General features: G+C 34.7%; 1 protein-coding gene and 3 pseudogenes across 6 annotated transcripts in view; 1 reads left to right on the forward strand and 3 right to left on the reverse strand.

The window, feature by feature from the left end:
* Nucleotides 1-23,666, forward strand: part of HSDL2 (hydroxysteroid dehydrogenase like 2) — a 48,220-nt gene that overhangs the window by 22,973 nt on the left and 1,581 nt on the right. For 5 of the 6 annotated variants that reach the window (XM_039870736.1, XM_039870735.1, XM_039870734.1 and 2 more), the window contains exons 5-10: nt 2,367-2,470; nt 3,640-3,738; nt 5,344-5,538; nt 7,424-7,495; nt 11,703-11,852; nt 14,511-14,639. In XM_039870736.1, coding sequence (XP_039726670.1) covers nt 2,367-2,470; nt 3,640-3,738; nt 5,344-5,538; nt 7,424-7,495; nt 11,703-11,852; nt 14,511-14,639 — 749 coding nt within the window. The remainder of the gene's footprint in view (nt 1-2,366; nt 2,471-3,639; nt 3,739-5,343; nt 5,539-7,423; nt 7,496-11,702; nt 11,853-14,510; nt 14,640-23,666) is intronic. The other variant, XM_039870739.1, reaches the window with a different exon arrangement.
* On the reverse strand, nt 6,758-6,873 carry LOC120608820 (uncharacterized; annotated as a pseudogene).
* Nucleotides 9,973-10,091, reverse strand: LOC120608823 (uncharacterized; annotated as a pseudogene).
* Nucleotides 23,330-23,448, reverse strand: LOC120608814 (uncharacterized; annotated as a pseudogene).

Genomic DNA, 23,666 nt, shown 5'->3' on the forward strand with positions numbered 1-23,666 from the left:
TACTTGTGTTTTAGTGGTTTAGGGAAACAGGGTTAGAAGGCAGAGGTGAGGTGGAAAGCAGACCCTTAAATTTTATTTTTGTTTTAATTAAATATGTAATCTCTAGTATTATATACGTTTGTATCATGTTAAATGTATATAGAAATTCAGTAACAAAGTTTGATTGTATTTCTGAACAGTTGATTTTTCCTGTACCCAGCTCACTTTATTTACTGGCTCAAATTCCCTATGGGCCTTTGAGCTTGCAACTCTGATTAAGTGAATTAATTCATGTAAAAGTAATAAGTGCAATGGCTAGCATACAGTAAGTTTTTAATAAACTTAACTATTTTATTAACTGAAAGTGTTAGCATCTAAGCGTGGTGCTAAGAGTTTTCAGTATAATATATAAGGTAGGGCATGTTGCTGTAGAAAAATGCACCTGATTTAGGGTTGGTAATGGAGGCCAGGCCAGCAAAGTACAGGTGGAAAGGTTTTGTCTCATAGATCAAATGAGAAGTTCATGTTTCTAATGTGAATGAAATAAGTTTTTTCCTTTGAATGTGAAATATGGTCTTATAGCCCGAAATAGATTTGGGTTGTTTCCTGTTGAAGCTTTAAGATGTAGCTTCACTGTTTTAATGGCTATCAGCAGTAATATTGTTTGCCCCTCCCCACCTCACCTCCATAAAAGTGAAGCACCTTTGGAAAAGAATAACATGTACAGAAATCCTTTACCAATATTGACTGTATTTGGTTTATAAACTTGAAAAGACATTGCAGATGGTTACAAGAATGTTGTACATTTGGTAATGTTGTACATTTGAAAGGATGGATAAGTTCAAAGCCCTAGAAGTTATTGAATGTGAAATAAAACTATAAAATTATTAAGCTGAGCTTTAATAATGTTGTAGCCTAATAATTAAAAATTTTAAATATTGGACCTGAGTGTTTTTGTACAATAAATTACCTACTTTTATGAACAGTACTTAAAAAAATAAAACTAAATATTGCTCTCAAAGGCATATTACATTACGTATTGGTGCAAATTAAATTTGGGATTATGTCACTGACCCTTGCGGGCCATAGACCCCAAATCATGGTGGTTCTGCCCAGTGTTGCTCACATCAATAGGATGAGACAGTATTCTGCAAAGCACGTCAGAAACTTCATGCCTTAGTCAAGGAATGGAGAAGGATAATCAAATGCCTGATGATTCCTTCTCCCCAGTTCTGGGGAATTAGTAAAGTATTAAAGGGTCTGATAGGGAAGTAGGTGAGTTCAGGGGTAGGGGATTCCCAAAGAAGGGTAGAGAGTTCTTGGATTTCCAAGGGAGCATGCACAGTTCCTAAACATGCTTGGGACATACCTAGCCATGCATTACGTGTCTCATTTTATGTTAAATCTCCATCATTTGGGTGTGATTTTTTAGTATGCTCATAGAGAAAAGTTATTCAAAGTGTCGCTTAGGAAGGGGTCTCAAGTGCCATCTTGGATTTTTCAGGTGCTAATTGGTTTCTTGGTGGTGGTAGGCTTAGCAGGCCCTGGATTTTCTGCCTTGACAAGTTCAGCCAGCTTTTGTCAGGTGATATGTTAGGGAGAGAATACAAGAAATCAGAAGTTTGAAGATTAACTAATGATGTAGTGGCACAACCCCATGACAAATGTATTGGAAGTTATGTTATTAAATTACAATCCCAGCATAGTAGGAATACCATACCTACTAAGGTGAAACGAATCAGCATCTATAGTACTAATAATAGCAGTTGTTTATTGCATGTTTAATATATGCACTGTTTTAAGGATCTCATATATATCATCTCATTTAATCCCTTGGTTAATCCTAGATAGTAGCAGGTATTACCAGCATTTACAAATAGGAAAACTGAGAATTAGAATGCTATATATTTTTACCAAGAGAACACAATGAAGGAACAGAAGGAGAATTTGAACCCAGGTCTGACTTGAATACCCATGTTCTTTACCGTAGTGCTGGCTTTGCTGGCTTTGCTGGCTTTGCTAGCTGACAAGTATATTAATTGTCACTGAAAAGTGTGTGTGTGTGTGTGTGTGTGTGTGTGTGTGTGTGTGTGTGTGGGGAGGAAAAATTTGGAAGGATGTAGTTGAGAATAATCTCAGTTGGATTTAAGGCTAATGTGCCAAGGATTTGCTTATTGTCATCAAGCAGGTCATGTCAGGCCACTAAGCAAAGCTTCAAGGGTGAAAATAAGTTGGTTTTCCTATGTTCATTCTAGAAAAATAAAAACAAAAAATTACCCTACAGGTTATTGAACAAGTTCAGCTGCTTTGTAGAAGTAGCTTAAAATATAACAAAAAGTGGGGATGTTGTTAGAAAGCTATTGACTTGTGTTTTCTTTTGCTTTCAGATCTAAAGCATGCATTCCTTATTTGAAAAAGAGTAAAGTTGCTCATATCCTCAATCTCAGTCCACCACTGAACCTAAATCCACTGTGGTTCAAACAGCACTGTGGTAGGTGGTAGGGAGTACTTTGTTTGGTTAACTTGTTTGTATTAAATCATTGTATCTATGATTTAATCACAATTTATATCCATTCAACATTAAGCTTTCTATGCAGAATCAATAGCATTTTGGAAAGTATCTTAATCTTTAATCTAATTTTAAAAATTGAAGTATAATTTACATTCAATAAAATGCAGATCTTAATGGTTTGGTTTGGTGAGTTTTGACAAATGGATACACTGTATAACTAACATCCAAATCAGAAAACGGATTTCCATCAACCCAGAAAGCTCCTTTAAGTCTCAGTGAGTATGTTTTATTGTGTGTACCATATTCTTCAATAAAGTTGGTTAAAAAGTATCTTTGAAAAAAGAAAAAAACTATCCTCGAAATACTTGACTTTTTACAGTCAACTAATAACTTAAGGGGAGTATACTAAATAACAAAGTTTATTTATAGGTACCACCTTTAAAAAATAGTATCAGAAACTTAGCCCTTATTTTTACATAATTCACTTAAATTTGAAAAGGCAGGTGAAATAGGAACCTACAGAACAAAGTTTAAAAGTTCTGTTTTAATTGACTAGGTTAAAAAGCATTTTAACATTTTGTTGATGCTTTACTAGTGCAGTTTCCCTTTAAATGATCCCTTTCATTCTTCAAAAGAAAAACCGATTAAGAAATAATAATGTAAGTTATCTCTATAATATTAAGAAAAATGAAAGTGTGTTACTGTCTCTTAATCAAATGTTAAGATGACAGATTGGCAGTTATAAAAACAGTCATGGGGATGTAAAGTACAGCATAGGGAATATAGTCAATAATATTATAACAATTCTGCATGGTGCCAGATGGGCATTTGACTTACTGGGGCGATCATTTCGCAAGTTATGTCAAATCACTGTGTTGTATACCTGAAACTAATATTGAAAAAAAAACCCCAAATATTAGGATAGCAATATATAAAACTAGTTTATCCATGATATATGTGAAACTAGTTCAGTTACTTCATGAAAACTTTTAAAAACAGTACAGTTTAAAAATTATATTTTGTATATAGTATATTATTAAAGAATTATGAAAAAATGTATCAAGGAGGAAATAATAGGAAGAAATTGGTTTTTTATATTCACAAATTAATTTGTTTCTTAAATTATTATTCTTTGTGGTTTCTTTCAGCTTATACCATTGCTAAGTATGGTATGTCTATGTGTGTGCTTGGAATGGCAGAAGAATTTAAAGGTGAAATTGCCGTCAATGCATTATGGCCTAAAACAGGTATGTGCCTTTTAAAAAATCCATATTTTGGATCCTCATTGATTGTCCTTGACAGTCTTGAGATACATCTTGGATGAGGAGGGTAGGGTAGGAGTGAGTAAACTATCAAAGGTACCTCTTTCTGTTGGGAAACAAGTTAAACTTTCTGCAGTACATATAAGGCCCTTTTCAGTCATCTTTGAGCTTTGACTTGGATGTAAGACTTACTCTTCCACTGATTGCTATACTAGAAACACTGAACACTGGAACATTTGAAGAGTTTCATTAAAGCCAACAGGAAGCCAACTGTGCTTCCCTAACCTTTTCTCCATTCTTTTCTCTGGTACCTTAGTAAATTCTGCAGATTCTCATACTCTTGTTTTCTCCTTATACATCCCAGCAAATGCTTCTTTACTGTCTTGTATCTTTACTAGTTTTGTCTTTTTCTACTATAAAAAGCTGACCTATCTGTACTTTCACATGAATTCTGAGTTCTCAGCATGCCTAGACCCCCGTTAGGTGACAGAAGAACCTGCATATTGCTGGACTTTGTATGTAGCTTTAGAGTTACTGTATGACAGAAGCTGAGGGCTTGGGAATATGCTGTATTAAAATGAGGAAGACCCAACAAAAATGATACAAAGGGAAAGCTCGTCCTCCATGTAGGTTCTTATTCTCCACTTATATGTCAAATAGCTTAACGGAGGAGAAAGAAGAGACAATCTTTTCATTATATGTTTTTCCACATATTTAATAGATAATCTGTGAAAACCTTAACTTTGTTCATCTTAAATCTAAATGGCACTCCTATCCCAGAAAAGTGTATTTAATGATAAGGAGAATACACAATGAGAACTACTTTTTCATTTCACTTTTTAAAAATTTAACAACCTTTATTACACTAGCATTAGAACTTAAACATGCAGGTTAGTGTAGCTCCTTACCAAGGAAATGCTGTAGGGATCAATATTCCTTTCTGCTTCTGGGACAGTACCCTGCACTTGGGGGTCACTCAGGAATTTATTGAATAAATAACTTTAGATTTTTTTTGAAAGTATCTTCATGTTCTTACATTCCTTGAAACATACACATGACAATTGGAATATTTTCCACTTCTTTGAGGGGAGAGAGGGTTTCTGAGAAGGTGGCTGTTGGGAGTCATGCTCCTGCTGTCCTCCCTTTCCAACCACCAGCAAACTCTCCTGAGTGGAGCAGATGGTGGGGTGGCAGTTAGGCAGGACTTGGAAGAAATGAGCAAGGCGTCGATTCTCTGAGAGAACGAAGACGCTTGTGAAGGACTCTGTTCCTCTCTGGGTCGGAGGATGGAATGGGGCAGAGTAGAGAGTACTGGAGAGAGAATAAATACTCAGAAGTTCCTAGAGAGCTTGAATAGTACATGGTGCTTTGGGTCTCATGAAGGAGTTCTATATAAGGCAGTGTTGCGTATAGCAAGGAACATGTGTTTTCTACCACTTATGTCAATAGGACATTTGGCAAATGCCTTATGCTCTCTGGACCTTGTTCTCATCAACTGAGAAATAAAGAGATTAGCTATCTTGCTTGTTACTTACATAATCCCATTATTCGATTTATAGTTATGAATGTATATGTTTGTTTTCTCAATAGCTATACACACTGCTGCTGTTGAAATGCTGGGAGGATCTGATGTCGAAAACCTTTGTAGAAAAGTTGATATCATAGCAGATGCTGCGTATTCCATTTTCAAAAAGCCAAAAAGTTTTACTGGCAACTTTATTGTTGATGAAAATATCTTAAAAGAAGAAGGAATAAAAAATTTTGATGTCTATGCAGTTAAACCAGGTAATGCATATAGTTTTTTAAAGTAATGATTTGTTTTTCCACGTTTTCTACAATAAACACACATCTGTTTTGTGTATGCTTGTGTGATTATAAAATTAATATGTTCTTTTGAGAGCTATCCTCCCAATGAAGGGAAAAACCCATACCGACACACCTTAAAAGAGAAAGGAGAAATAGAAGCGAGTTGAGGGCTTTCTAAGTGACATACAAATACAGAAGGTCACATTATCTGTTAACTATTTCCAAATCGTGAAACCAAAAATGAAAATTAGTTTTAAAAGTTTGTCTTAAAGGCACTGAGTAAAGATTTTATTCAAGAATATGGTAACAGCAGTGTATTTTTCACAAAAACTTTAAGATTATGGACTCTTTCCATATTTGTCTCTTAGGTACAGCCTCTTAGAGGGTCTTAATGATAGATGGTGAAGGTGAGTGAGCAGGGTCTCTCCCGTGTACAGAGTATATGATTTGAGAAGTTCTCAGAAGTCCCCCTTGTTCAAAATTATTCTTCCTTTCTGAAATCACAGATGATGATGGTGATAATGCATTTTACATGTATAACATATAGTATATACTAAATGATAGTATAGCTGTAAATGAAGTTACATTTATTTGTGCTAACATTTTAAATATTATTAAACATATTGAACTTCTGGGTGACAGAAACCACATATTTTATTTGTACCATCCCTGTCTGTCTCTTCAGTTTGAACTAAATTGAATTACATATCTCTTAACAGCTTTACAAAGCACTTTTACATATATTATTTAACGTCAAACAATCCTTTGAAGGAAGAAAACGGTTTAGTGATTAAGAACATGGAGTTTGGGAGAAGACAACCCAGCTTCATACTCCAGTCTAGCTGCTTTCTAACTGTGCTGTCAACCTGCTTTCTCTGAGCTTCAATCTTATTGGTAAAATTAAGGGAATGATAACTTCAACACAGGATGTTTGTAAGAACTAAATGCAACAATATGTATAATGTGTTTGGCACAGTGCCTGGCATATGTTATAATCATAATATTAAGTAGTTAATATTTATAGTAGAAAAACAGGTTCAAAGAGATTAAGCCTTTGCCTAAGAGCAGTCAGCTAATAAGTAGCAGAACCTGAAGGAGATCCAGGTCTTCTGGGTTCTGGTACACTTTAGGTTTTAAAGACACAGTGTCCTTATGCACAAAAATTTTTTAATTTTTTTTTATTATTTATTATTATTTATGCCTACAGCACCTGGTCTTCCTAGGTGGTCTCCCATCCAAGTACTAACCAGGCCCGAACCTGCTTCGCTTCCAAGATCAGACATCGGGCTTGTTCAGGGTGGCATGGCCATAGACCATACAAAATTTAAAATTTTAAATTAGATGTAAATTAAAAATCCTACCAAGTGTTGAAAACGTAATATGACTAGGTACTATGATAAATATTAGGATATAATGAAGACCAATGCATTTCTGCTGTCCAGTTTTTTTAATCTTCTGAGAGGCAGGAGCAGACAGAGATGGCAGTGGTAAATAAATCTTTAATGAGGAACCCGCTTCTCTCAGGGGTCCAGTAAGAAATGACTCTTGAGCACATAGGAGGGATGTCGGACAGAGGGTTGCATGGATAGTAGAGAAGAGGATAAAGGCTCCTGGGAGAGCAGTTATGGGCTTAATTGGTTGGATCTTGAAGATGAAATTTGCCATAGGAGGGTAACTGGGTTATGGGGAAAGTATTTTAGCTTACTGAAGGACAGGTAGTTTGACAGTTCTCATAGGCATCTTTCCATTACACCAGAATGATCATTTAAATAAAAATAGATGGAATGTTTATTAAACAACTGTTAAAATCTTAATATATTGAACTTGTTACAGTAACCTGATTATTTTGCGGTCAATTTTTCAGGCCATTCTTTGTTACCAGATATGTTCTTAGATGAATACCCAGATCCAGTTACCAAGAAAACGGAATCACATGGTAAGATATAGACCATATTTTAAGTAGGAAAATAAAGATACCTACTTATGTATTTCTCCCATAATATTGACTTGGACATTTCTGCATTCTGCTTTTAAACCATATTTTAATTCAAACTAGACAAGTAATGTGAAGTTTTAGTTCTAGCAACGAAAGTTGCCTTTTTCTTCTAACGGTAAGAAGCTGCTAATATAGTTTTTTCATTGGATTAAAAAAAAAGTTGTTTAAAAAATATATCAACCCTTTGTTGAGGTTTTATTTCTTTTCTGTGGCACTGCCTTTAGGTATTTTATGTTGATGTGTTATTTTATTTTGAAGAAAAATGTGTCACACAAAGTACATCTAACACCATTCACAGAATTTGTGATATGTGACTACTTTATAAGAGAAATTAAGTTCAAAGGAAATTTTGGTTTTACTTCGTTTTGTTTTTATAATTCAGAAACAATAGCTCTCTTGAACTGGTCCAGAGTTTACATGTTAGTCTTTGTGTTCTGGCATTATGCCACTAGTTTACTGAACGATGTCAGACGAAATACTCTTTAACAAATACCCATGAGAAGCTTTCTCTCATGTTTTATTAGCAAGGATAGCTGTTATTCTTCTGGGTCCTTAACCTTATTTTTTTCTTATAGACACTGAATCTCCTGAGTGATCATGTATTCTTTAGATGGCTGCTAGATAATTTAGGAACAAATTTCTTCTGTATATTTAGCAAACTTGAATCTTACTGCAGTGCATTTTAGTGCCAAACTTTCTTTCTGGCTGAATCTTATCTTTTATAGCTCTGTCTTTTCTTTGTCCAGATTTTTGGAGATAGTTTTAAAAAATTACTTAAGTAATAAAAAAGGCAACTTTTGTTTTGTAGAAAATTTGAAAAATATAGAAAGGAAAAAGTTACTCATAATCCTACCACCGAGAGGTAGCTCCTTTTAAAATTTAATTTTTTTAATTTTAAAAATTAAATCTTTCATTTGGTTGCCACATGGATATATCAGTATAAAACAAGACTGTCAGTCTTTTTCTCAAGAGGCCTCTTACAGAATGGCAGAAATTAGTTTGGTTTAATTAGTTTATCAAAGTCTAATAGAGTCAAGTCCTCTGATAGAGGCAAGTCTAACATCCTGATTTTTGTCTAGCACTTTAAGATTAGATCTATCTTTTGGAGGAAGATACACATGAACTGAGCTCATTTAAATTCCAAATTTGATTAATAAGAGCCACTTATTGATCATACATATTTTGTTTTTCAACAAATAGTTATTGGGTGCCTACTATGTGCCAAACACTGTGTTAAGTACTTTGCATGCATTGTCTCATTTAATTATTTATGCTCCTGCAGGACAGGTATTCTCCTCATTTTACATCTGAGCTCCCATGGCTGCAGATGGCAGAGCCAGGACTTAATTTCATATATCTCCGATTCCAAAGCTCATACTATTAAACCAGTAAACTTAAATTGCTTTCCTAACTCCCAAATACAAGTCCTTTAAATTAGCATATTCCCCTCCCCCAGTAATCTAATTTATTAATTTATAATGAGAAGTTGCCATCTCTTGGATAAATGTGTAGTTGCTATGATCAGCCTATTCTCTCCCTTTGGGCATAGCTATATAGGGAACAGAATCATAATCAGCATATTGTTTCATGACCATGGAATCAGAACAAGAGAGGTGAGATAAGTAAAATGTAAGATAAATGTTTATAGGCATCAGGCTTTGATAGGAATGATTTTTGCCTATAGGATCAGAATGTCAAGTGCATTGACTGTGAACCATATATCCATCTCCTTATAAGGGATGCCCATATCCTTTTGAGGTCAGAGTACTCAGAGTCTTTTGGCTAAACGTCTCTTCACCATACAGTGCTAGAGAGAGCATTTACTTCTGTAGCTCTCTTTTCCCTATTCTTCCTGGTTCAGTCCACTGTAATTCTACTCGACATTTTTTCTAGATATATTAATATATTCATATAGTCCAGTATATCTGGCCTGGATCTAACTTATATCTTTCAGGTGACTTTTTTACATTCATATCCAAATCCATGTATGTTGAATTTAGTTTGTGTCTCAGAGCTTAGTGTGTATCCCTCATTTCCAAAGGGGGTGAGGCTCACCTTTCTGTTGCACCCACTATTTAATAATCCTGTTACATTTAATTTTACCTTTTCTGGTATTTGTGTTATGTATATTTGTCTTATATAATATATTTGTAATTCTGTAATAGTATATTGTAAACTATGTACATAATTTTAAATTAATGCTTATTTCTCATATTAAAAGCAATACTGTCATTTCTTCATTGATTTTTTTTTTCCATTCATTGACAACTCCCCCAACCCCCAACTGCAACACAGAGGGCCCAGTTTTTTTTCTTTTATTACCTCCAGTTTATTTATTTATTTATTTTTCTTTAGGTATAGTTTTAGTGTTCTGGATTTTCCTCAGAAACACTTATTTTTTTATTTTATTTTTTTTACGACTACAGCACCCAGTCTTCCTAGGTGGTCTCCCATCCAAGTACTAACCAGGTCTGATTCTGCTTAGCTTCCAGGATCAGACGGGATCGGGCTTGTTCAAGGTGGCATGGCCATAGACAGAAACACTTATTCTTAACTTGGCTACTTTTCTTCTTTTTCCCATAGTTATCACTATCTCTAATTATTTTCATCTTTCGTCCTGTTCTTCAGCTTTCTGGGATTCCTTTTCAGGTTTATACTTTATATTACTGATAAGATTTTCAACACTTTTATCTCTGTTCCATATTGCCTCTGTTTAATTTTGCTCTTGTATTTTTTGTTTCTCATGTATCCCATTTCATTTTCATTTTTTTCTATTGTCTTTTCATCTCAGCCAGTTGTATATGACTTTCTGCCCTTGTTTCATATAGTTTTCATGTGGAGGAATTCTTGTGGATTGCATAGTAAATTAATTTAAGAGATAGACGTTTGCTCTTCAGAATAACCTTCTATTATCCATGTGGTACATTGTTTTTTTCATAGGCATCAGGTTATTTTTTTTCCCTGTTAATTTATCCTCATAGTAGGAGATATCTCTAGAACTAGTGTAGTTGCATGACAAGGATGTGTAGGCTGCTTTTGGTTGCACTCCCTGTCCATCTGGTGGAAATCCTTTCTCAAAGCTGTAGTTTCTATAGTGGTATCTGTTGGGCATGTAGCTAGTGCCAGTGTGAAAGGCTGACACGGCACCTTCTTTTACCTCCTATGCTTAAAAACTACTCTCTTCAGCATACCCTCCTGCCAAGGTTCTTCCCCTCCGCATCTTTATCAGTCATGCTTTTGGGTGGCGTGTACTTCCCAGGATGAACCACCACTGGGACCTCCCCTACTGTCTGCTCCTCTGGTATTTGGGAGCTCTGAGCTTTGAAATGGGATTTGAAAGATGGGGGCTTTCTTGAAAAATTGCATTGTAGAACAAGGGGACAGATTCGAGTCTTAAGCCCAGAGTCTGATTTCAGTGGTTTAAAATGTAAGAACCTTTCTTCTTCGTATACATGAGTAGAGTCTTAGGCTGACTCTATCTACCTTAAAGTTTTACTGATCATTTCTTCCTAGATTCTGACAGTAGATTGTGTTTCAGTCTAGGTGATGTTTAGTGTTTACTTATTTGTTTTTGCATTTTAATATTTATTTAGTGTGAAGTTAGGAGAGGCTGTATCAGGGGCTACTAGCCATGTGTCATTGTTTTTTTGTTATTGAAATACTCTCTTTCCCAGTAAAGCTTAGATAGTTGTAGTCTACTGAGTGCAATCTTGAGTTCTACTCCACCGATTACACAGTTGATATTCTGGTCTTCATTTTTCTGACTCTGGTGTGTTCTTTTCTCATTTGGTTTTAGAATTCAGAGGGGATGACAAAAGAATGATTGATTACTACCCCTAAAACTTCAGTAGTTTGTTTAGGTCCATTTATTATAAACACTGTATAGTTTAGTAGTTTTTTTTTTTAACCTAATCTGAGAGTCAGCATTTTACTTGGGGAGTATCAGCCATTTACATTTATAATCTTAATTGATGTGTTTGGCTGTTACTCCATCGGTTTGATGTATGCTTTGAGATGCCAGTCAGTGTATGTAAGGTCATTTTGGTCAAACAGGTCTAATTGATAGCAAATCTATTCTAACTAATTAATTTGGTGTATGGTCTTATAGTGCCTAGGCTTTAAAGCGATTTATATCAATATTTTACAGGTGCTGTTCCAGAATTGAAAGGAGAAAAGCCGCAGTCACCAGCAGAACAACGTTCTGGAGCCGTGGAAGAAACATTTAGAATTGTTAAGGACTCTCTCACTGATGACATTGTTAAAGCCACCCAAGCAGTCTTTCAGTTTGAACTCTCCGGTAAGTCTGGTCATCTGAAGCCTTTATGAAACAAAGTAAGATGTTTCAAACTCTTGGAAGAAAATCAGCCTCCAGTAGTAATCACCTGGCTAGTTGGCTATATCAGAACACTTACCCAGAAATTAGACATTTAAGTACAACAGGTAACTACGGATGTGTATTTTTAAGTTAAAATCAGTGCGTGTGACACATGTAATACAAAATTTCATTACAGTTACTTCCAGTGTTAAATAACTCCTTGGCATATGTAATTGAGGAAAAAAATCCTATTTAGAGGGGCATATGGATTATGACAGGTAGTGTAATATAATAATTTATCATCCACCATGGGCACCTTGTCATTTTTATATTTGAGATTATTCAAGTCAGTCTGAACATAGTTAGCTTTTTAAAACTTCTCAATATTTTTCTTCTCAATATAGTATTAACACATGTTAATGACAGTTTTAAGAACTAGTTACCTCAGTCCCATTGTACACAAACTCTGACATTATCAGCCTTTTATCCTTTGTCTCCTCTATTTTTTCTTAATCCATCTGCGCCATCCTGTTTTTACTTCCTTTTCTATTCATAGAATCCATCCTCCATTGCTTCAGTCACTTCCTTGACTGTGATTGAACTTCTGGACCTTTCATGCTTATGTCACCACCTGTCAAAACCCTAGTCCTGGATGAATCAACTATCTGGCTGCCCCACAGTTGCATCCAGATTTTTAAATCTTTCTGGAAAAACGAAAAAAAAAAAAAATAATAACACCACCCAGTGGATCTGTGCCAGTAGAAATTTATCTCTTCCCCTCTTCAATTGGGGTCTAAGCAGCACCTCAGAATTCTGTGTTTCTGTGGTCAGCCTACTGCCTCATTTTCCACAGTGACTATTTTAAATCTCAGTGTTCCTCTTACCTTCTGTCTCTCCCTTCACCACTTCCCTGCCAGTCTCAGCAAATAAGCCCATGTCTTTCACAGAGATAATAGAAGCCTACAGATAAATTTCAGTTTCCTTTCATCCATATTAAATTAACTATAGGCATTGTCCTTTCTTCCTTCCCTCCCAGTAGAACAGAGCTCAACTCTAGATGAGTGCATCTTAGGCTTTAATGTTCATACTGATTGCCTGGGTTCATGCTAAAATGCAGAATCTGATTTAGTAGGTCAGAGGGGGTTTGAATTCTGCATTTGTCACATGATGACAGTACTGCAATGCATGGATCCCACTTTGAGTAGCAAAGTACCGTTTCTCCTGGCCTCCTCAGGGACTTTGTGCAATTAATTATGCCCTCTCCTACCTGTTCATTCTACAGCCTCCTTCCCTATTTTAACATTCTCGGTCTATTCTGTGTTTAAAGCAACAGTAATAATAACCGCCCCTTCCCCCAAATCCCCCTCTTGTCTTTCTTTTCCCTTTCAGAGCAAAACTTATTTTCATCTACAATTCACTCTGCTCTGGTATCATTTTTCTCCATTCCGTTGAATTTGTTTTTACCAAGGTCCTCAGTTGCTTCTGTGTCCCCAGTGGACGTTTGCCATTCCTACCCTGTCACCACTCTGCAGCATTTGATGCTGTTGAGTGCTCTTTCCTTCTAGAAATGCTCCCTTTCCTTGCTTTCTTCTCTCTCTATAATCACGCCTTCTCAGTCTCCAGTGTTAGATGCTTCTCCTCTAGCCTTCTCTATCTTAGCACTATTTATACTCTAAAGACCTTAGTGTACTCCAGCCACTCATATGACTTCAATGACCATGTGAACTCATTACTTATATATCTGTATTTCTAGCCTAGTCAGACTTCATTTGACATTCTCACTTGGCTGTCACAAAGATGCCTCACTTTGAAAATGTCCAAAACAACTCGCCAATACCTGCCTTTGGTGCTACCTGTTAAATCTGCTCTTCTTCAGTAGTCCTCTCTCAGTAAAAATCATACCAGTATTTGCCATTTCCCAAGATTAAAACTAGCAAATTATTCTATGTACCCTCCCTACATTTTCCTTTTCATATTCAATCCATTACCTTGTCTTGTCTGCTTTGACATTCCCTCTTATATATGGCTACTTTTCTCCATTCCCACTGCCATGATCCTGATCGACACACATCTTCAAGCTCCTAAATTACCCAACACTGTCCTAACCAGTCTTCTGCATCCTTTTTATCCCTCTCCAGTATATTCTCTGTACTGCCGTTAGGGTGATATATTTAAAACACGAGTCTGTGTCATTCTCCTTCCACAGCATATCCCTTAGGATGAAGTCAGTGAATCCTTTACATGGCTCACTGTACTCTGCATCTGAGCTGCTCTACGAGCTTATCTGATGCCACTGTCCGCTCTCTTTCTACTTTCTGGTCCTACTATACTTTTTTCAGTTCCTCATCTAGCTAATTCTTACTTAACTTTTGAATCCCAGCTTCAACTGGGCTTTCCCTACTCCACATCACCCTCCACTTTCTCTTTTGTAAAAAACCATGTTATTGCAGAGTCTTCAGAGCCTAGCTTAGTACCTGGTACATAATAAGTACTTAATAAATATTTGCTGAATTTGATAGAGGCCTGGGGATTTTAGCCCAGGAAACAGCATTATATATAAGATTATTCTAATTTGTAGCAGTTATTAAGTTTAAGAAGAACAGGGCTTCTTTGGCATTTATATCTTTATCTTCTGTGCAGGCGAAGATGGTGGAACTTGGTTTCTTGATCTTAAAAACAAGAGTGGGAATGTCGGATATGGAGAGCCATCTGATCACGCAGATGTGGTGATGAGTATGTCTACTGACGATTTTGTAAAAATGTTTTCAGGTAAGTTTACAACTTTATTAATTTACTGATCAAGGAAAATTTAGTTACAACTTTTGACTTCATTCCTTTCCAAATAATTAAGACTCGTAAGTATTTGTAGCAGTAGTATCTTAGCAGCCGTTGAAGAGAACATAGTCTTGGGAAGGTGGTTCTTACTGTTACCTTTCCTGCCCTTTCCACTTCAACCGGCAAATGGAAGTAGATATCAGAATTTCCTTTCTGCCTGACCAAGAAGCTAATAAGATAATGTTGGAAACACAGAGACAATTCAGAAGGACTCCAAAGTGGGCTTCATTTCTGCTAGTTGGACTAAGATATCATTTCCAGTAACACGTGAATAAACAGAGGTTCTGAACTCAGCTGGAGCTCATTTATTGAGAGCAAAGTCATCCTTCAATCTTGCCAACTGTTGTGAGATGAAATAGCAGCCCTTTCTCATGGCCCAGTTAGAGATCTAGGGGATCCCTAACCAAGAGAACCTTTTGCATGATTTTCTGTTCTGTGCATATACCTCTAACTGTGCCAGAAGAATTTTAAAGGTAATTTTTTTCTATATTCTACTCTTAGAACACTACTCCAAACAGTAATTAACACATGTATTTATTAGAAGCAGCACTTTAAAGCATTCTAAAGATTCTCCCATTTAATGAATTATAAATATTACTCATTCTTTGTTCTGTTTTAATCTTCAAAAATTGAAGATCACAGTGTATTCTGTGCCCTGTAAGTCTTGCTTTCCAATTCTTATCCAGGATGCTAATAGCTTACATATTATCTGAGCTAGTCTGTGTATGGTATTACTGATTGAGGTCTCTTCAACTTTTCCTTTTTTTTTTAAATAGTTGTGTTAAATATTCATGGTGCAAAAATTAGAAAATACACTTAAGAAAAAATTAAATAAAATTATTCTTTGTCACATTACTGAAAGATGACCATCAGTTGATTTTGGTTTATAGTCATTTATGTATATATGTGAATGCATGTTAATATATATCCATACTTATGAAAATAGTATTGTAGCATTACTATTTGGTAATCTTTTTACTTAATACATTATAACATCTCTTATTTATTTTTAATTTACAGTTGTCATGCAATATTATATTACTTTCAGGTGTATAGCATGGTGATTAGATATTTATATAACTTACAGAGTGATCACTTGATAAATATAGTACCCATTTGACACCGTACATATTTATTACAATAATATTGGCTATATTCTTTATGTTATATATCCCCATGACTATTTTATAAGTACCAATTTGTACTTCTTAATCCCTTCCCCTTTTCACCCACCCTCCAACCCCTCTTCCATCTGGCAACCATCAAAATGTTCTCCGTATCTATGAGTTGGTTTGTTTTGTTTTTCAGATTTCACATGTAACTGAAATCATATGGCATTTATCTTTCTCTGACTTACTCCACTCAGCACAGTACCTTCTAGGTCTATCCATGTTGTTGCAGACGACAAAATTTCATTCTTTTTTATGGCTGAGTAATATTCCATTGTATAAATATACCACCTCTTCTTTATCCATCTGTTGATGGACACCAGGTTGCTTCCGTTTCTTGGCTGTTGTAAATAATGCTGCAGTGAACATATGAATTCACATGTCTCTTCCAAGTAGTGTTTTAGGTTTTTTTGGATAAATACCCAGAAGTGGGTTTACTGGGTCCTTCTTTGTCTCTTGTATAACATCTTCAATATTAATGAAGTTAACTCTTTAACCATTTTCAACCATTCTCTTTAGTGTTTGTTTAGTATTTCAACTGTTTCTCCATAAAGCTTAAACACAGTGGTTTAGACATAACAGATGCTCAATTAATGTTTGGTAAATTTGAATCTATAAACATGCAATGTTTTAAACGTAGACCATTTAAAATAAAAATTTATCAGTTTCTCCATTGATATGACAATAATTATAGTGAATATCTATTTTATGATTACTGTGAGTTAAGTAGTACTCAAAACAATGTCTTTAGATAAAATGTTTTCTCCATTTTATAAAAATAGAGACTGAGGCATTAATGAATTAAATAGTAAACCCAAGGTCACATTGTGAGTAAATATTGGAGCCAGGATTTGAATCTAAGCTAATGTCCAAGCTTGGGCTCTTTTAATCATTATACTATCTTGTCCTCCAGAAGTGAAAGAACCAAGTTATTTCTTTTATTTACATTTTATTTATGTATTACATAAACTTGTAATAATGGGCTTTCCCTTTATATCTTTATGTGAATGTGCTTTCTGTTTCCTGAATTCAGTGGGAGAGGTTAGTCAGTTAAATGAGTAATTTTTTAAAAAGCATTTTTGTAAGGTTTATTTTATAGCAACAGTTTAGATTGGGAGTGAGTTCGCTTCTACTTCTTATGTCATTTTGTTCTTTGTCTATTTTCTTTTGAATGTGCACAGTTTAGACCTTATAATCCTAAGCATTCTCTTTTAAGAAACCATAGCCATTTCTATGATCTAATATAAATAGTAGATACATTATAAATATAAAAACTTAAAGCACCTAGAGATCAAGTAATCAAAATCTCTCCTTTTCACCAGTAGAGGCCACTGTATGGTAAAGCATTATGATAGAAAGAAAATGTACTTGATTTTCTGATTAATATATTGGGAGGAGGAATCATATATAGGATATTGTGCCTACTAGCTGTTTTTAAAAGTTATTTTTTAAATAGTACTATTGAGGTATAATTTACATGCCATAAAATCCATCCACTATGAGGGTACATGGTTTTTAGTTAATTTGTAGCCATATAACCAACCATCAGTTGCAATTCAGTTTGAGAACATTTCCATCGCCCCCAAAATTCTCTTTGCAATCAGCCTCCATTTTTACCTCCTAACCAGAAAAACGCTAATTTGTTTTTTATTTCTACAGATTTGCTGTTTCTGGACATTTCATATAAATGAAATCAAACAGTATATATAGTCTTTTATGTCTAGCTTCTTTCACCTAGCATAAGGTTTTTAAGGTTCATCCATCCATGTTGTAGCATGTATCAATAGCTCAGTTCCTTTTATTGCAGAACAGTATTCCATTATATGGATATACCACATATTTCTCTCTTCACCAGCTGGTAGACATTTGAATTGCTTCAAAATTTTGGCTATTATAAATAATGCTGCTATGAATGTTCTCATACATGTATTTGTATGGATATATAGTTTCATTTCCCTTGGGTAGATTCATAAGAGTGGAATTGTGCTGGGTCACATGGTTACGTTGATATATAACTTTTTAAGAAATTACCAACTATTTGCTAAAATAGCTATAAAATTTTATATACTCTTCAGCAATGTATAAAGGTTTCAGTTTCTCCAAATCCTCAACAACACATTAGTTTCTTTTTTTTTTAGAGCTTTATTGAGGTATAATTGGCAAATGAAAACTATACATTTAAGGTATATGACATGATGAATTTGATACACATATACATTGTGAAATTACTACAGTCAATCAAGCTAATACACCCTTCACCTCAGTTACCTTTTTTTTGTATTTGTGGTAAGAACACTTAAGATCTACTCTCAGCAAATTTCAAACATACAATACAGTATTATTACTTAAAGTCACCATGCTGTACATTAGATCCTCAGAACTTGTCTTATGACTGAAAGTTTGTGCTCTTTGCCCAATATCTCTATTTTTCCTACCCCTAACCCCTGGCAACCACCATTCTACTTTCTGCTTCTGTGAGTTCAGATTTATTCTAGATACAAGAGAGATCATACAGTATTTGTCTTTCTGTGTCTGGCTTATTTCATGTAGCATAATGTCTTCCAGGCTTATCCATGCTGTCACAAATGGCAGTGTCTTTGTTGTTATAGCCATTCTAATGGGTGTGTGGTGGTATCTCATTATGGTTTTAATTTGTATTTCCTTAATGATTAATGATGTTGAGCATCTTTTCATGTGCTTAATGGCTATTTATAGTTGATGAACTGTTTATTCAAATCTGTGCTTACCTTTAAATTGACTTGTCTTTTTATTATTAAATTTTAAGTTCTTTGTAAATTCTAGATGTATGTGAATTACAAATATTTTCCCTTAGTGTGTGGCTTATCTTTTCTTTTTCTTACTGATGTCCTTTGAATTACAAGTTTTTAGTTTTGATAAAGTCTGATTTATCATTTCTTTCTTTTATGGTTCATGCTTTACCCCCTAAGTATTTCATTCTTTTTTATTCTGTTAGAGAAAATTTGTCTTATTTTTTAATTGTTTGTTGCTAGTATCCATCAATACAATTAATTTTTGTGTATTGACTTTATATCCTGTGAATTAACCAGTGAAGCAATTTAGGTCTGGGATTTTTGTGGGAAAATTTTAAATTACTAATTCAATTTATTGTTATATGATAAACAGCTTTTATTTTTTATACAGCTTTATTGAGATATAATTCACATACCATACAATTTACCCTTTTAAATTATACAGTTCAGTAGTTTTTAGCATATTCACAGATGTTTACAACCATTACCACAGTTGCTTTTATGACAGTTTTACGACCTGAAAAAGAAACCCCATACCCATTGGCTCTTAACCCCATATCTTCCATCTACCTGCCTCCAGCCTCCAGCCACCACTAACCTACTTTCTGTCTCTATAGATTTCCTTATTCTGGACTTTCATGTGAACAGACTCATACAATATGTGATTTTTTATGACTGTCTTCTTTCATCATGTTGCTTCTTTTAGCATGTTTTCAAGTTTCATTCTTGATGTAGCATATATCAGTACTTCATCCCTCTTTTTAAAAAAATAGAATTGAAATTCACAAAACAATTAACTATTTTAAAGTATACAGTTTGGTGGAATTTAATTTGGTGCATTTACAATGCTCTCAACCACCACTAATCTTTAGTTTCAAAACTTTACATCATTCTAGAATACCCCATACCATTTAAGTAACAATCCCTATTTCAGCCTCCACCATCCCGTGGCAAACCACTAATATGCTTTCTTTCTCTTTCTATGGATTTATCAATTCTTGATAGTTCATATAAATGGAATCATACAATATGTGACTTTTTATGTGGCTCCTTTCACTTAGCATAATGTTTTCAAGGTTAATCCATGCAGCATGTCTCAGCACTTCATTTCTTTTTATGACTTAATAATATTTCATCATATGAATATACCATTATTTATTCGTTCACCTATTGACAGACATTTGGGTTATTTCCACTGTTTGGCTGTTTCGAATAATGCTGCTATAAACATTTGTGTTCAGTTTCTCTTGTGGATGTATGTTTTTATTTCTCTTATATTGCTGGAGAATTGTTTTCTATAATAACTACACCATTTACATTTCTACTAGCAATGGATCAGAGTTTCTTTTTCTCTGCATGCTTACCCTTACCAACACTTGTTATTTTTCGTTTTTTGTTTTTTGTTTTTAAAATAGCAATCCTAGTGAGTGCAAAGTGATATATCATTGTGGTTTTGATTTGCATTTCCCTAATGGCTAATGATGTTCAGCATATTTTCATGTGCTCTTATTGGTAATATGCTTTATCTTCCTTGAACAAATGTCTTTTTAGGTCCTTTGCCCATTTTACTTGAGTGTGTTTTGTTTTTTGAGTTTTAAGTATTCTTTATATATTGCACATATAAAGAAGATACCCCTTATCGGGTATATAATTTGCAACTATTTTCTCACATTTTTTGTAGGTTGTCTTTTCACTTTTTTTTGACGATATATTTGAAACACAAAAGTTTTTAATTTTGATGATATCCAATTTATGTTTTTCTTTTGTTGCTTGTGATTTTGCTATTATATCTAAGAATCATTTGTCAAACCTCAGTTTTGATGATTTACCCTTATGTTTCCTTCTAAGGGTGTTTAGTTCTAGCTCTTACAATTAGGCCTCTGACCCATTTTGAATTAATATTGTATATGATGTAAATAGGAGTCCACCTTCATTTGTTTGCAAGTGGATATCTCGTCCTAGCACTGTTTGTCAAATAAGTTATTCTTTCCCCTATAGAATGGTCGTGGCAACCTTGTTTAAGAGCAGTTGACCACAGATGTATAGGTTTAGTTAAACCCATAAATACATGGGTAAAGTTAAGCCTAGCATTACCATAGGACCCAGCATTTCCACTCCTAGATATATACTCAAAAGAATTGAAAACAAATACTCAAATATATGTATACACATGTTCATAGCAGCACTATGCACAATAGCCAAAAGATAGAAACACAAATGTCTATCAACATATTAATGGATAAACAAATTATGTATCAACAAGTTATTATATGTAACTTTATTCAGTCATAAAAATAAACGAAGTACTATTTTATGGATGAACCTGAAAAACATGTTAAGTGAAAGAAGCCAGACATGAAAGATCACATATCATATGAATCCATTTATTTGGAAAACTAGAATAGGTAAATCCATAGAGATAGAAAGCTGATTGGTGGTTGTCAGGGCCTAGAGGGAAGGAGAACTGCTAAGCCATAATGGGTTTCCTTTTGGAGTAATGAATTGTTTTGGGACTAAGTAGAGGTGGTAGTTATACAACATCATGACTATACTTAAATGCTACTGAATTGTTTACCTTAAAATGGTTAATTTTATGCCATGTGAACTTCACCTCAGTTTTTAAAAGCATATGTATTTAAAAAGTGTTCTTTGGCCTTTCCCCCATCTGCTCCCCACAGGTAATCTTCAAGTCTTTTCGGTATTTCTTTCAATGTTTAACTCTACATTTTTCAATGTTATCACATTTCTCAGTGTTGTATTATATTATAGTACTGATACTGTTTTCTTTAGATTCACTAATCTAAAGACTGATAGATGAGAATTAAGTTCTCTTATATTACTTTGATTCTGCTTCACTTCCCTCATGCTCCCAATATAGTGATTTCACCATTTTGCTTAAATCAGTACTCTATGTTTAATTATGATTTAATTTGCTGTTGAGTCAAATAGTATATGTTTCCTCTCAGAGAGAACTTTTATTTTTCCTGGATGTAAATAATTGCCCTATTTTTTTCCCCATTAGAATAGGTATAAAGAAACTAAGCAAAGTCTTCCTGTATTCCTCTCAGAACCTCTTGATGCAATTTTCTGCTCTGCTAAATGTGTCAAATTACCTGGCAGTCTTATGTTTTCCTGGAGCCCTTTGTCTTGTTACAGTCTGAACAGGTAGCTCATTATAATAGCCTGCTACACAGCTGTGATCCTAGAAATTTCTTTAACTCTCTCCTGCATTGAATATCCTATTTCCTGCATCCCATATCTTCTTTCTTGGTTTATTTTACATCTTCATTTTGGTGGCACACATTATGCAGTAGCTTCATGAGAAAAGATCCAAAGAGGTAATTTTAGAGAGTATCTAAAACGACTTGTATTCTACCAACACGTTGATTATTTGGGTAGGTAGAGATTTCTGGTTTGAAATTCCTTTTTCTCTCAGAATTTTGAAGGCACTGTTCCATCTTCTAAGATTACCATTGAGAATTTGATACTATTCTTTTTCTTAATCTTTTGTATCCACCCCTTCCCTTTCAGAAAGCTTCAGAATCAAAATGATTTCTTTGTAGTATTCTGTAATTTCACAATGATACAAGGTGGTATGGTCTTTTTTTCTTTCATTTTCCTGGGTTCTTGATGGGCTGGCTCCTTGGGAATGTATCTTTTATTATTTCTATTTCTCAGTTTTCTCAGTTCTCACTTTCTGGAGAAAACATTAGATCTCTAATCATCTCACTTTTTAGGAGCTTGATTTACCTTATTCTTTCCTTTCTATTACTTTTTTTTATAGTAAGGAGAGACACTATTCGAAACGATTATTGGTGCAGGTAGGGTTGATGGTGAGAGGCTTTTGCAATAGTGGGAGGGAGATTGTTGCAGTAGAGACTGCTGTGGCCAGAAGATCTGCAAGTGTCTTGGTTGTATTTTAATATAGTCTACCCAATTTTTAATTCCCAAGTGCTTACTCTTATTTTCTCATTCTTTATTCTTCTCTTACTGCCCCCTTCTTCCTCCTCAACTCTACCTAATTCCATTCCCCTTCTTTTGCTTCTCCCCCTTCCTCTCATTACTCGCTTTCCTTTACCCCTTTATTCCCTCCTCCTTTTCACCTTCTTTCCTGTGCTTCTCCTCTTTCCCTTTCTCTTCCAACATTTTGTTCTTGATACATGGTGTTATATCTTCTCTTATCAACGATGACATGAATTATGGAATTTTTTATTTGTTTTTCATTTACTTTGTTTCACTTTTCTTCTGCACCTATATTCTCTGTTTCCTCCAAATTGCTTTCATCTGTTTTTGTTTTGGGGGTGTTTTCTTTTCTTTTTAGTCTCCATTTGATGTGCATTCATCCTTATAGGGAAAGCTCTATAGAGCTGATTGGAAGCTGTGTGTGCATGAGAGGACTGGTGGGTTTGTGGACTGTTGGGTTTCACTGTAGAATGACAGCAGGGAGCCAGGTTTTTGCTGAAGAGCACCCAAATGACATTGTTGTTAAGTTTTTGGAAGGGCTATTCTGTTCCTTCAAAGAATAAGGATCTTCTAGTATCTTCCATGTAAATAAAAATTATCTTTTAATATATTATTTCTGAATTTAGGTTTTATTATTTTTTTTAAGGCGAGGCAACCCTTGGTTGACCTCACAGATTGCAAGGACCCTGTCAGCTTACAATCCCTTATTTTTTATTTTTTACACCTGCAGCACCTGGTCTTCCTAGGTGGTCTCCCATCCAAGTACTAACCACGCCCAACCCTGCTTAGCTTCTGAGATCAGACAGGATCGGGCTTGTTCAGGGTGACATGGCCGTAGTGAATTTATGTATTTTAATATCACATGTCCTTGGAATAGTACACAGATCAGTTTATTCATTAAAATAAAAGAATTGGATTTGATCTTTTCTATCTGTAACCAATCTGTAATGTTTAGCTACAACTCCTATACAGCTCCTAAGAATTAAAATGTTTAGTATCTCAATATACACAATATATTAAACCACACTTTTTTTTCTACAAAGAGCCTGTGTGTGGTC

Source organism: Pteropus medius, unplaced genomic scaffold (assembly GCF_902729225.1).
Source record: "Pteropus medius unplaced genomic scaffold, Ma_sr-lr_union100, whole genome shotgun sequence".
NCBI classification, from domain to species: Eukaryota; Metazoa; Chordata; class Mammalia; order Chiroptera; family Pteropodidae; genus Pteropus; species Pteropus medius.